The sequence below is a fragment of the Protomyctophum parallelum genome (assembly GCF_964188405.1).
Source record: "Protomyctophum parallelum genome assembly, chromosome: 7".
NCBI classification, from domain to species: domain Eukaryota; kingdom Metazoa; phylum Chordata; class Actinopteri; order Myctophiformes; family Myctophidae; genus Protomyctophum; species Protomyctophum parallelum.
In genome coordinates this window covers 55,204,523-55,217,553 of record NC_139705.1, presented here as the reverse complement: position 1 = coordinate 55,217,553, position 13,031 = coordinate 55,204,523, and the positions used below count along the sequence as shown (strand labels likewise).

The 13,031-nt window shown below is 49.1% G+C and overlaps 1 protein-coding gene across 1 annotated transcript in view; it reads left to right on the top strand.

Moving 5' to 3' along the window:
* LOC310862178 (sodium- and chloride-dependent taurine transporter-like) overlaps positions 1-13,031 on the top strand; it is a gene marked incomplete at both ends in the record, with an annotated part of 45,482 nt that overhangs the window by 30,225 nt on the left and 2,226 nt on the right. The window contains 3 exons of the mRNA XM_083769913.1: positions 3,539-3,676; positions 8,763-8,865; positions 12,255-12,355. Coding sequence (XP_083626039.1) covers positions 3,539-3,676; positions 8,763-8,865; positions 12,255-12,355 — 342 coding nt within the window. The remainder of the gene's footprint in view (positions 1-3,538; positions 3,677-8,762; positions 8,866-12,254; positions 12,356-13,031) is intronic.

The window sequence follows — 13,031 nt, the reverse complement described above, 5'->3', positions numbered from 1 at the left end:
AGCTGTGGTCGTTCGTAAATAAGGCACACTGAACACACTCTGTGACGTCACCGCCCACCACACTCAACAAACTGACCACATTCCCGGTGCGCACCGAACGCACCCGTAGTCTTTAGAATGGGCCAGAGCCATAGAGTAAGACAGAGTTTAGGACATTGAGGGGTCAGAAAACTGAGCTCTGGAGCTCTGGTCATGCATCCTGGATGGAGAGAGACAAGCTGGAGTTGGGGATACATTGTTTTCAACGAGGGCGGCGCAGATAAGAGCTATTTTAAGCATGTGTGCAACATGAAGTATTGTACAGTGACAGCTAAAGTCTCTGTAATGTTTATGTTGTACTATTACAAAAATAAACTATCTAAAATAGAGGGATTTAAGATCATTAAAGCTGGGCCGAGTACATACCTCATGAGGTGGTATGTACTACTGCAACACTCCAGCACTCAGTTCTCTCGCGATGTCATCTCGCGATGTCATCGCCCTGACCATGTGACGATGTCATCGCCCTGACCATGTGGCGATGTCATCGCCCTGACCATGTGGCGATGTCATCGCCCTGACCATGTGGCGATGTCATCGCCCTGACCATGTGGCGATGTCATCGCCCTGACCATGTGGCGATGTCATCGCCCTGACCATGTGGCGATGTCATCGCCCTGACCATGACCATGTGGCGATGTCATCGCCCTGACCATGTGGCGATGTCATCGCCCTGACCATATGGCGATGTCATCGCCCTGACCATGTGACGATGTCATCGCCCTGACCATGTGGCGATGTCATCGCCCTGACCATGTGGCGATGTCATCGCCCTGACCATGACCATGTGGCGATGTCATCGCCCTGACCATGTGGCGATGTCATCGCCCTGACCATGTGGCGATGTCATCGCCCTGACCATGTGACGATGTCATCGCCCTGACCATGTGGCGATGTCATCGCCCTGACCATGTGGCAATGTCATCGCCCTGACCATGTGACGATGTCATCGCCCTGACCATGTGGCAATGTCATCGCCCTGACCATGTGGCGATGTCATCGCCCTGACCATGACCATGTGGCGATGTCATCGCCCTGACCATGTGGCAATGTCATCGCCCTGACCATGTGACGATGTCATCGCCCTGACCATGACCATGTGGCGATGTCATCGCTCTGACCATGTGGCAATGTCATCGCCCTGACCATGTGGCGATGTCATCGCCCTGACCATGACCATGTGGCGATGTCATCGCCCTGACCATGTGGCGATGTCATCGCCCTGACCATGTGGCGATGTCATCGCCCTGACCATGTGGTGATGTCATCGCCCTGACCATGTGGCGATGTCATCGCCCTGACCATGTGGCGATGTCATCGCCCTGACCATGTGGCGATGTCATCGCCCTGACCATGTGGCGATGTCATCGCCCTGACCATGTGGCGATGACTCAGAGCACTGGGGGACAGATCTACAAGCTCACATCGTGTCACAGATGGAGGCAGCAAAGCGTTGCGTTGCAGTCAGATTAAACCCTGGAACCCCCTCAGAGACCCCTCGCTCGAGGCGGTCCCCGGGCGCCACTTTGAGGAACAGCGTGAACAGAACACAGCATAGCGCGATAAGATACGATAAGCCAGGAGACAGATACGATGAACCAGGAGACAGATACGATAAGCCAGGAGACAGATACGATGAACCAGGAGACAGATACGATAAGCCAGGAGACAGATACGATGAACCAGGAGACAACCCCCCCAGCGTGGAGTGTAGACTCCAGGGGGAACTTCCAACCGTTCGATCACATTTCCACCTTCTAGTGTAATTCCATCTCCTCTCTCAGCGTCACACGCCGTCTGTCGGCCAACGTCTTGTCCTGGAGCCAAACGCCAGCTCAGATATTCTAAATTTGAGCACATGAAAAATACTTTAGCATTCCCATGGGAGATACACGCAGCGTTGCAACGTGCACACGCAGCGCGCATGTGCTCAGTCCGTGTGTGCACACGCTCACAGTCAGCTGTGGAAAGTATTTTAGGCGTGTGTGTTTTGAATAATGCAGGGTTTCCCACATCGGGAAACACTGAGAACAAATGTTCTACGTTTCATTATACTTTAACCCATTCTGACCTGAGATCAGATTCATACGAGTTTTCCACCGGACACACACTGGTCTGATGAACCCATTCTGACCTGAGATCAGATTCTAAAAATGTCAGACGTTTTTCGATTTTTCAAAAAAAATAGCAGACCTACAAGCTCGTATCGCGCCACTCGGTGGCGCGATATGAGCTTGTAGATCTGCTATTTTTCAATAGCTAAAGCATAACATGATGCTGACACCAAAATGGGTGCCCGATCAGAATGGGTTAAGTATAGCATGTGACATGTCAAACTAGGGCGTTTTCATGATTCTGAATCCATTCCAAGCATTAGTTTTGCACAAAACACACTCCTTGGTCTAAATTCGGCAACACAGCCACTGTGATGAGGTCTTTGTGATGACGGCTATGACCTTTAATGGCCTTAACTTAGGAATTACAGAGTATTTTCTGAAAACGCGACCGACTGGATGTAATGTGTTGATCAGACCTATAAGTCTATCGTCACCTCCCTGGTGGATCTGTATCTTAAAGGTATATTCAGTGATTTCACTTAATTCAAATATCACTTATTTTTACGAAACCTAAGGTTTTTTTTTGTGAAATCACTGAATATACCTTTAACACCCCGAGCGGCAATCTATCTATCAATCAGTAACGCCCAGCGCTCAGGGCGGAGATTGATAAAAGGACAGAGATTTATTGATATCAAAACCGATCGCATCGCTCCACAGGCTGGGAGCGTCTGTCGCTCCACAGGCTGGGAGCGTCTGTCGCTCCACAGGCTGGGAGCGTCTGTTGCTCCACAGGCTGGGAGCGTCTGTCGCTCCACAGGCTGGGAGCGTCTGTCGCTCCACAGGCTGGAAGCATCCGGGGATAGCATCCGATCCGTCGCTAAATGTGCTCCGCTGCTATGAATCGCTGGGCGCTCTGATTTAATGGATTCAATAACCCCGGGCGATTAGAGCGTTAACTGCTGTGCTGTAGAAGGCCAGATCAGCTCCATGGTAGATCTATAGATCTGTATCTTAACTGCGGTGCTGTCTCTGTGTCTCGACAGTAGATCTGTATCTTAACTGCGGTGCTGTCTCTGTGTCTCGACAGTAGATCTGTATCTTAACTGCGGTGCTGTCTCTGTGTCTCGACTGTAGATCTGTATCTTAACTGCAGTGCTGTCTCTGTCTCTCGACAGTAGATCTGTATCTTAACTGCAGTGCTGTCTCTGTGTCTCGACTGTAGATCTGTATCTTAACTGCGGTGCTGTCTCTGTGTCTCGGCAGTAGATCTGAATCTTAACTGCGGTGCTGTCTCTGTGTCTCGACTGTAGATCTGTATCTTAACTGCGGTGCTGTCTCTGTGTCTCGACTGTAGATCTGTATCTTAACTGCGGTGCTGTCTCTGTGTCTCGACAGTAGATCTGTATCTTAACTGCGGTGCTGTCTCTGTGTCTCGACAGTTCGTGGAGGTGGAAGGCCAGATCACGTCTCTGGTAGATCTGTATCCGGCTCTACTCAGGAAGGGATACCGGCGCGAGATCTTCATCGCCGTCATCTGTTGTATCAGCTATCTGCTGGGACTCACCATGGTTACTAAGGTAACCACACACACACACACACACACACACACACACACACACACACACACACACACACACACACAGCAATCTGCTGGGAATCACCATGGTTACCAAAGTAACCACACACACACACACACACACACACACACACACACACACACACACACACACACACACACACACACACACACACACACACACACACACACACACACACACACACACACACACAGCTATCTGCTGGGACTCACCATGGTTACTAAGGTAACCACACACACACACACACACACACACACACACACACACACACACACACTGACACAAACACACACAGTATTATAATGTGGTTTTCCATTGAAGCTCCGGGCAGCGCTCAGAACGGAAGAATTTGGAATGCCATTTATTTTCCATCTCCTGTCTTTAAAGTAACGTCTGGACACCTGTTGACCACTGATGACCTCTGACCTCTGACCTGTTGACCACTGATGACCTCTGACCTCTGACCTCTGACCTGTTGACCACTGATGACCTCTGGCTACAGTTGGACGCTGGCCAGCATTCCCCTGAGTCACCCCCCCACCTCCCAACGCACCCACAGCCCTCCTATGAGACACAGACTGGTTTCTGAACTGCCCACAGCCCTCCTATGAGACACAGACTGGTTTCTGAACTGCCCACAGCCCTCCTATGAGACACAGACTGGTTTCTGAACCGCCCACAGCCCTCCTATGAGACACAGACTGGTTTCTGAACTGCCCACAGCCCTCCTATGAGACACAGACTGGTTTCTGAACAGCCCACAGCCCTCCTATGAGACACAGACTGGTTTCTGAACCGCCCACAGCCCTCCTATGAGACACAGACTGGTTTCTGAACTGCCCACAGCCCTCCTATGAGGCACAGACTGGTTTCTGAACCGCCCACAGCCCTCCTATGAGGCACAGACTGGTTTCTGAACCGCCCACAGCCCTCCTATGAGACACAGACTGGTTTCTGAACTGCCCACAGCCCTCCTATGAGACACAGACTGGTTTATGAACCGCCCACAGCCCTCCTATGAGACACAGACTGGTTTCTGAACCGCCCACAGCCCTCCTATGAGGCACAGACTGGTTTCTGAACCGCCCACAGCCCTCCTATGAGGCACAGACTGGTTTCTGAACCGCCCACAGCCCTCCTATGAGGCACAGACTGGTTTCTGAACCGCCCACAGCCCTCCTATGAGACACAGACTGGTTTCTGAACTGCCCACAGCCCTCCTATGAGACACAGACTGGTTTCTGAACCGCCCACAGCCCTCCTATGAGACACAGACTGGTTTCTGAACCGCCCACAGCCCTCCTATGAGGCACAGACTGGTTTCTGAACCGCCCACAGCCCTCCTATGAGACACAGACTGGTTTCTGAACCGCCCACAGCCCTCCTATGAGACACAGACTGGTTTCTAAACTGCCCACAGCCCTCCTATGAGACACAGACTGGTTTCTGAACCGCCCACAGCCCTCCTATGAGACACAGACTGGTTTCTGAACCGCCCACAGCCCTCCTATGAGACACAGACTGGTTTCTAAACTGCCCACAGCCCTCCTATGAGACACAGACTGGTTTCTGAACCGCCCACAGCCCTCCTATGAGACACAGACTGGTTTCTGAACCGCCCACAGCCCTCCTATGAGACACAGACTGGTTTCTGAGCCGCCCACAGCCCTCCTATGAGACACAGACGGGTTTCTGAACCGCCCACAGCCCTCCTATGAGACACAGACTGGTTTCTGAACCGCCCACAGCCCTCCTATGAGACACAGACTGGTTTCTGAACCGCCCACAGCCCTCCTATGAGACACAGACTGGTCTCTGAACCGCCCACAGCCCTCCTATGAGACACAGACTGGTTTCTGAACCGCCCACAGCCCTCCTATGAGACACAGACTGGTTTCTGAGCCGCCCACAGCCCTCCTATGAGACACAGACTGGTTTCTGAACCGCCCACAGCCCTCCTATGAGACACAGACTGGTTTCTGAACCGCCCACAGCCCTCCTATGAGACACAGACTGGTTTCTGAACCGCCCACAGCCCTCCTATGAGACACAGACTGGTTTCTGAACCGCCCACAGCCCTCCTATGAGACACAGACTGGTTTCTGAACCGCCCACAGCCCTCCTATGAGACACAGACTGGTTTCTGAACCGCCCACAGCCCTCCTATGAGGCACAGACTGGTTTCTGAACCGCCCACAGCCCTCCTATGAGACACAGACTGGTTTCTGAACTGCCCACAGCCCTCCTATGAGACACAGACTGGTTTCTGAACTGCCCACAGCCCTCCTATGAGACACAGACTGGTTTCTGAACCGCCCACAGCCCCCCCTATGAGACACAGACTGGTTTCTGAACCGCCCACAGCCCTCCTATGAGACACAGACTGGTTTCTGAACTGCCCACAGCCCTCCTATGAGACACAGACTGGTTTCTGAACCGCCCACAGCCCTCCTATGAGACACAGACTGGTTTCTGAACCGCCCACAGCCCTCCTATGAGACACAGACTGGTTTCTGAACCGCCCACAGCCCTCCTATGAGACAGACTGGTTTCTGAACCGCCCACAGCCCTCCTATGAGACACAGACTGGTTTCTGAACTGCCCACAGCCCTCCTATGAGACACAGACTGGTTTCTGAACCGCCCACAGCCCTCCTATGAGACACAGACTGGTTTTTGAACCGCCCACAGCCCTCCTATGAGACACAGACTGGTTTCTGAACCGCCCACAGCCCTCCTATGAGGCACAGACTGGTTTCTGAACCGCCCACAGCCCTCCTATGAGACACAGACTGGTTTCTGAACTGCCCACAGCCCTCCTATGAGACACAGACTGGTTTCTGAACTGCCCACAGCCCTCCTATGAGACACAGACTGGTTTCTGAACCGCCCACAGCCCTCCTATGAGACACAGACTGGTTTCTGAACCGCCCACAGCCCCCCTATGAGACACAGACTGGTTTCTGAACCGCCCACAGCCCTCCTATGAGACACAGACTGGTTTCTGAACTGCCCACAGCCCTCCTATGAGACACAGACTGGTTTCTGAACCGCCCACAGCCCTCCTATGAGACACAGACTGGTTTCTGAACCGCCCACAGCCCTCCTATGAGACACAGACTGGTTTCTGAACCGCCCACAGCCCTCCTATGAGACACAGACTGGTTTCTGAACCGCCCACAGCCCTCCTATGAGACACAGACTGGTTTCTGAACTGCCCACAGCCCTCCTATGAGACACAGACTGGTTTCTGAACTGCCCACAGCCCTCCTATGAGACACAGACTGGTTTCTGAACCGCCCACAGCCCTCCTATGAGACACAGACTGGTTTCTGAACCGCCCACAGCCCCCCTATGAGACACAGACTGGTTTCTGAACCGCCCACAGCCCTCCTATGAGACACAGACTGGTTTCTGAACTGCCCACAGCCCTCCTATGAGACACAGACTGGTTTCTGAACCGCCCACAGCCCTCCTATGAGACACAGACTGGTTTCTGAACTGCCCACAGCCCTCCTATGAGACACAGACTGGTTTCTGAACCGCCCACAGCCCTCCTATGAGACACAGACTGGTTTCTGAACCGCCCACAGCCCTCCTATGAGACACAGACTGGTTTCTGAACCGCCCACAGCCCTCCTATGAGACACAGACTGGTTTCTGAACTGCCCACAGCCCTCCTATGAGACACAGACTGGTTTCTGAACCGCCCACAGCCCCCCTATGAGACACAGACTGGTTTCTGAACCGCCCACAGCCCTCCTATGAGACACAGACTGGTTTCTGAACCGCCCACAGCCCTCCTATGAGACACAGACTGGTTTCTGAACCGCCCACAGCCCTCCTATGAGACACAGACTGGTTTCTGAACCGCCCACAGCCCTCCTATGAGACACAGAGTACAAACAAATTATTTTTTATTTTATCATGAACATTGAGGTTGAAAAGTGAAGTTGGCCTTTAACTCTTTTTGTTTTGTCATTTATTTAATCTTAGTTACAACAACTTTTAACGTCCTTCCTTCCTTCCTCCCTTCCTCTAAAGTAACAGAAAGTGTTTTTCCCCCTATCTGTCGTTTCTCCTCCAGGGAGGGACATGTGTTCCAACTCTTTGCCTACTATGTTTAACAGTATAACTAACTGTATGTAATGTCAGATCTACTATGTTTAACAGTATAACTAACTGTATGTAATGTCAGCTCTACTATGTTTAACAGTATAACTAACTGTGTGTAATGTCGTGGTCCAGATTAACAGTATAACTAACTGTGTTATGTCGTGGTCCAGATTAACAGTATAACTAACTGTGTGTTATGTCGTGGTCCAGATTAACAGTATAACTAACTGTGTGTGATGTCGTGGTCCAGATTAACAGTATAACTAACTGTGTTATGTCGTGGTCCAGATTAACAGTATAACTAACTGTGTGTTATGTCGTGGTCCAGATTAACAGTATAACTAACTGTGTGTAATGTCGTGGTCCAGATTAACAGTATAACTAACTGTGTTATGTCGTGGTCCAGATTAACAGTATAACTAACTGTGTGTTAAGTCGTGGTCCAGATTAACAGTATAACTAACTGTGTAATGTCGTGGTCCAGATTAACAGTATAACTAACTGTGTAATGTCGTGGTCCAGATTAACAGTATAACTAACTGTATTATGTCGTGGTCCAGATTAACAGTATAACTAACTGTGTGTTATGTCGTGGTCCAGATTAACAGTATAACTAACTGTGTTAAGTCGTGGTCCAGATTAACAGTATAACTAACTGTGTGTTATGTCGTGGTCCAGATTAACAGTATAACTAACTGTGTTAAGTCGTGGTCCAGATTAACAGTATAACTAACTGTGTGTTATGTCGTGGTCCAGATTAACAGTATAACTAACTGTGTGTTATGTCGTGGTCCAGATTAACAGTATAACTAACTGTGTGTAATGTCAGCTCTACTATGTTTAACAGTATAACTAACTGTGTGTTATGTCGTGGTCCAGATTAACAGTATAACTAACTGTGTGTTATGTCGTGGAGGTCCAGCTCTTTAACAGTAACTGTTTCTCTGCAGGGAGGGATGTACGTGTTCCAACTCTTTGACTACTATGCTGCCAGCGGAGTGTGCCTCCTGTGGGTGGCATTCTTTGAATGCATCGCCGTAGCCTGGGTTTATGGTAAGATCTTCATTCTGTTGAATGCATGGCTGTAGCCTGGGTTTTTGGTAAGATCTTCATTCTGTTGAATGCATGGCTGTAGCCTGGGTCAAATGCAGAGAACACATTTCACCGCGGTAACGTGTGAGACAAATCCTACGACTTTGACCTTTGCTTCTGGGGGGGGGGGGGGGGAGTCCCTGGAACAACATATTTTCAGATGGGGGTCCGCGGCTAAATTCAGATGATGATTCTGGGGGTCCTTGTCATGAAAGAAGTTGAGCACCACTGAAAGATAAGTCTTAATAATACAAAAGAGTGGCCGCACGCACAAATTGCTGACTATTTATTAGGATACAGCGTAAGAAACCAACGTTTCGGGGTTTTCAGGGTATAACTGACACAGAAACAACTGCTTCTTCTTCAGGGTATAACTGACACAGAAACAACTGCTTCTTCTTCAGGGTATAACTGACAGAAACAACTGCTTCTTCTTCAGGGTATAACTGACACAGAAACAACTGCTTCTTCTTCAGGGAATAACTGACAGAAACAACCGCTTCTTCTTCAGGGTATAACTGACACAGAAACAACTGCTTCTTCTTCAGGGTATAACTGACACAGAAACAACTGCTTCTTCTTCAGGGTATAACTGACACAGAAACAACTGCTTCTTCTTCAGGGAATAACTGACACAGAAACAACTGCTTCTTCTTCAGGGTATAACTGACACAGAAACAACTGCTTCTTCTTCAGGGAATAACTGACACAGAAACAACTGCTTCTTCTTCAGGGTATAACTGACACAGAAACAACTGCTTCTTCTTCAGGGTATAACTGACACAGAAACAACTGCTTCTTCTTCAGGGAATAACTGACACAGAAACAACTGCTTCTTCTTCAGGGTATAACTGACACAGAAACAACTGCTTCTTCTTCAGGGTATAACTGACAGAAACAACTGCTTCTTCTTCAGGGTATAACTGACACAGAAACAACTGCTTCTTCTTCAGGGTATAACTGACACAGAAACAACTGCTTCTTCTTCAGGGTATAACTGACAGAAACAACTGCTTCTTCTTCAGGGTATAACTGACAGAAACAACTGCTTCTTCTTCAGGGTATAACTGACACAGAAACAAAGGTTTTTCAGAAAACTGTCAGGATTTAGAATCAATTATTTTACAGAATGGTCCTGATGTCTAAAAGGGTTACGTTAAGAGCTTCATTCTCCTCTTCTTCACGCTTCATGCGTTGTGAACGGCTCAGAGTGGAAACGTTATAGACCAGAGTAATGTTTCAGAGCGCTGACACACAAACCAAAGAGCACAGCGTTGAAACAACAAAGACCTCCTTGTGGGGCTCAGTGGGGGCGTCCCAGCGGTAAATCACGGCTTCCAGGACAGCTCGTGGGGCTCCCTGCCTCTCCGACAGTAAATAACCAACGGAAGGACGAAAGGAATACCTTTACTTTTTGGAAACGACGGTGAGAAAAGGGTTTTCAGAGGGATACCCTGACACCGGAGCGAAGACCATATACTAAACCCAAGCGTTTAGGTTATAAACTGTTTTAAACACATATTTGTAACACTTTTTAAACGTGTCACAGTGTTTAGATTATAAACAGAAGAACATCGCCTGTAACACTTTTTAAACACATAAACGTGTTTAGTTTTTACAATCAAAGTCAGTCATATAGGTGTTTAGAATTTGAACACTAGGTGTTCTCGTGAGGTGTTTGAGTGAACTCGTGTTCTACTGTATTTTATGACCATTAATAAACATTTGGCATTTTATTATTACACACATGGTGTTTAGGTTTAAACGCGTCACATGTTCCAGGGATTTACAGAGTGTAAAACAGACGTGTAAAATATCATAGTTAGGAAGTCCAGAACAAGCTATAGTGAACGGGCCTGTTAAATACATATCGTTAAGTTATCACGCCAGTGTTAACAGACATGTTCTCAAAAACAGGCATGTTAAAAATACCACAGTCCAACGTGGGAAAGCTGGTCAGACAGACAGAAAGAAGACACACAATGGAGACACTGTCTTTTTTACATGCCTAGTAAACATGGTTTTAGAGTCTAGGTTATATAAGTTATATAAGTTATGTAAGTGATGGTGACAGGTAGCCAACACAGCAGTGTTTAGAGGAGCACGGCGTGTTGTTTGACTGCAGGCGTTGATTACAAAAACAAGTCCTCTCATGTCATTCAATGTTGGTTAATGTCTCACCGCCACAACGCGCCACCAGAACGACAGCTTGTTGATTTGGTGTTGTGTGGTGTTGGCATGGCATCGCTGCTCGCTCCGTCGCTCCCACGTTTAACGCTCCTACATTCTGCGTGCATACTGTACAGTCTGTACACGTTTGGAATGTTTATTCTTTTGATATGGACATCACAATCACATTGCGCAATTGTGCAATTTGTAGATGCGTTGCCTACAGTGTGTTAGCACAAGAAGTGCTAGAATGTCGTCTCCGACACGCGCGTGCGTGCGTGCGTGCGTGTGGGTGTGCGTGCGTGCGTGCGTGCGTGCGTGCGTGCGTGCGTGCGTGTGTGCGTGCGTGCGTGCGTGCGTGTGGGTGTGTGCGTGCGTGCGGGTGTGTGTGTCGGATGAAAAACTCAGGATTCTGATGCAAAAGTAGCAGATCTACAAGCTCAAATCGCGGTGCAAAGCGACACAATTTTGTGCACCGCTGAAGCGTGATCAAGTATACGGCAACGGTTCTCAACCAGTGGTCCGGGGACCACCAGTGGTCCTTGAGGGGGTTCCAGGTGGTCCTTGAGGGGGTTCCAGATGGTCCGGGGACCACCAGTGGTCCTCGAGGGGGTTCCAGGTGGTCCTTGAGGGGGTTCCAGATGGTCCGGGGACCACCAGTGGTCCTCGAGGGGGTTCCAGGTGGTCCTTGAGGGGGTTCCAGGTGGTCCTTGAGGGGGTTCCAGGTGGTCCTTGAGGGGGTTCCAGGTGGTCCCCAGATAAATGATGGAAGAGTTGGTAACCGAATTAGATCTCTAACTCTAGAGTGTGTAAAATGAAACAATGAGTCGACAGAGACTGAAAACACCGTAAAAACATCAAGCGCCTCCTATTCCCGTCACAAAGTCTAGCCCAGTAAAAACTAAGTGTGGCTCGCTCTGGTGGCGCAAAGCGTAGCTCCTTTTGTGAATTAGGAATAGTTTTATGAGGTTAATATTGCTATATGTGTGTATACGGTTTTAGAAAAGCAATAAGCCACTCGAGGTCTCAGCTGTATTTTATAATGGTCTCTGCACTACGACCTCTCAGCCATTATAAAATACCCTGTTGTGGCTTATTGCTTTAACCTAAGACTATACAAGAACACATGACCTTTCCTGTAAATAAAATACCCCTGTTTTGTTTTGTTTAATGCACTAAAGGCGCCGATAACTTCTACGATGCCATCGAGGACATGATCGGCTACAGACCAAACTGCTGGATGAAATGGAGCTGGACCATCGTCACCCCCGTCCTCTGTATGGTGAGTACTACTTATAATTTTATCTGACGCCATGTATGCTACAGTATTGTACTACATGTGTACTACAGTACAAAACCTCTTAACTCCATTGGACCCTTGTTGTTCTTGAGCTTAGTCCAGTTACCCTGGGTAAACATAGTACCTTTCCTTTCCCTCAAACTGTCTGCTAAAGCAACTAACTCCACCACCTCTCCCCCTCTCAAACTGTCTGCTAAAGCAGCTAACTCCACCACCTCTCCCCCTCTCAAACTGTCTGCTAAAGCAGCTAACTCCACCACCTCTCCCCCTCTCAATCTGTCTGCTAAAACATCTAACTCCACCACCTCTCTCCCTCTCAAACTGTCTGCTAAAGCAGCTAACTCCACCACCTCTCCCCCTCTCAAACTGTCTGCTAAAGCAGCTAACTCCCCCACCTCTCCCCCTCTCAAACTGTCTGCTAAAGCAGCTAACTCCACCACCTCTCCCCCTCTCAAACTGTCTGCTAAAGCAGCTAACTCCACCACCTCTCCCCCTCTCAAACTGTCTGCTAAAGCAGCTAACTCCACCACCTCTCCCCCTCTCAAACTGTCTGCTAAAGCAGCTAACTCCACCACCTCTCCCCCTCTCAAACTGTCTGCTAAAGCAGCTAACTCCACCACCTCTCCCCCTCTCAAACTGTCTGCTAAAGCAGCTAACT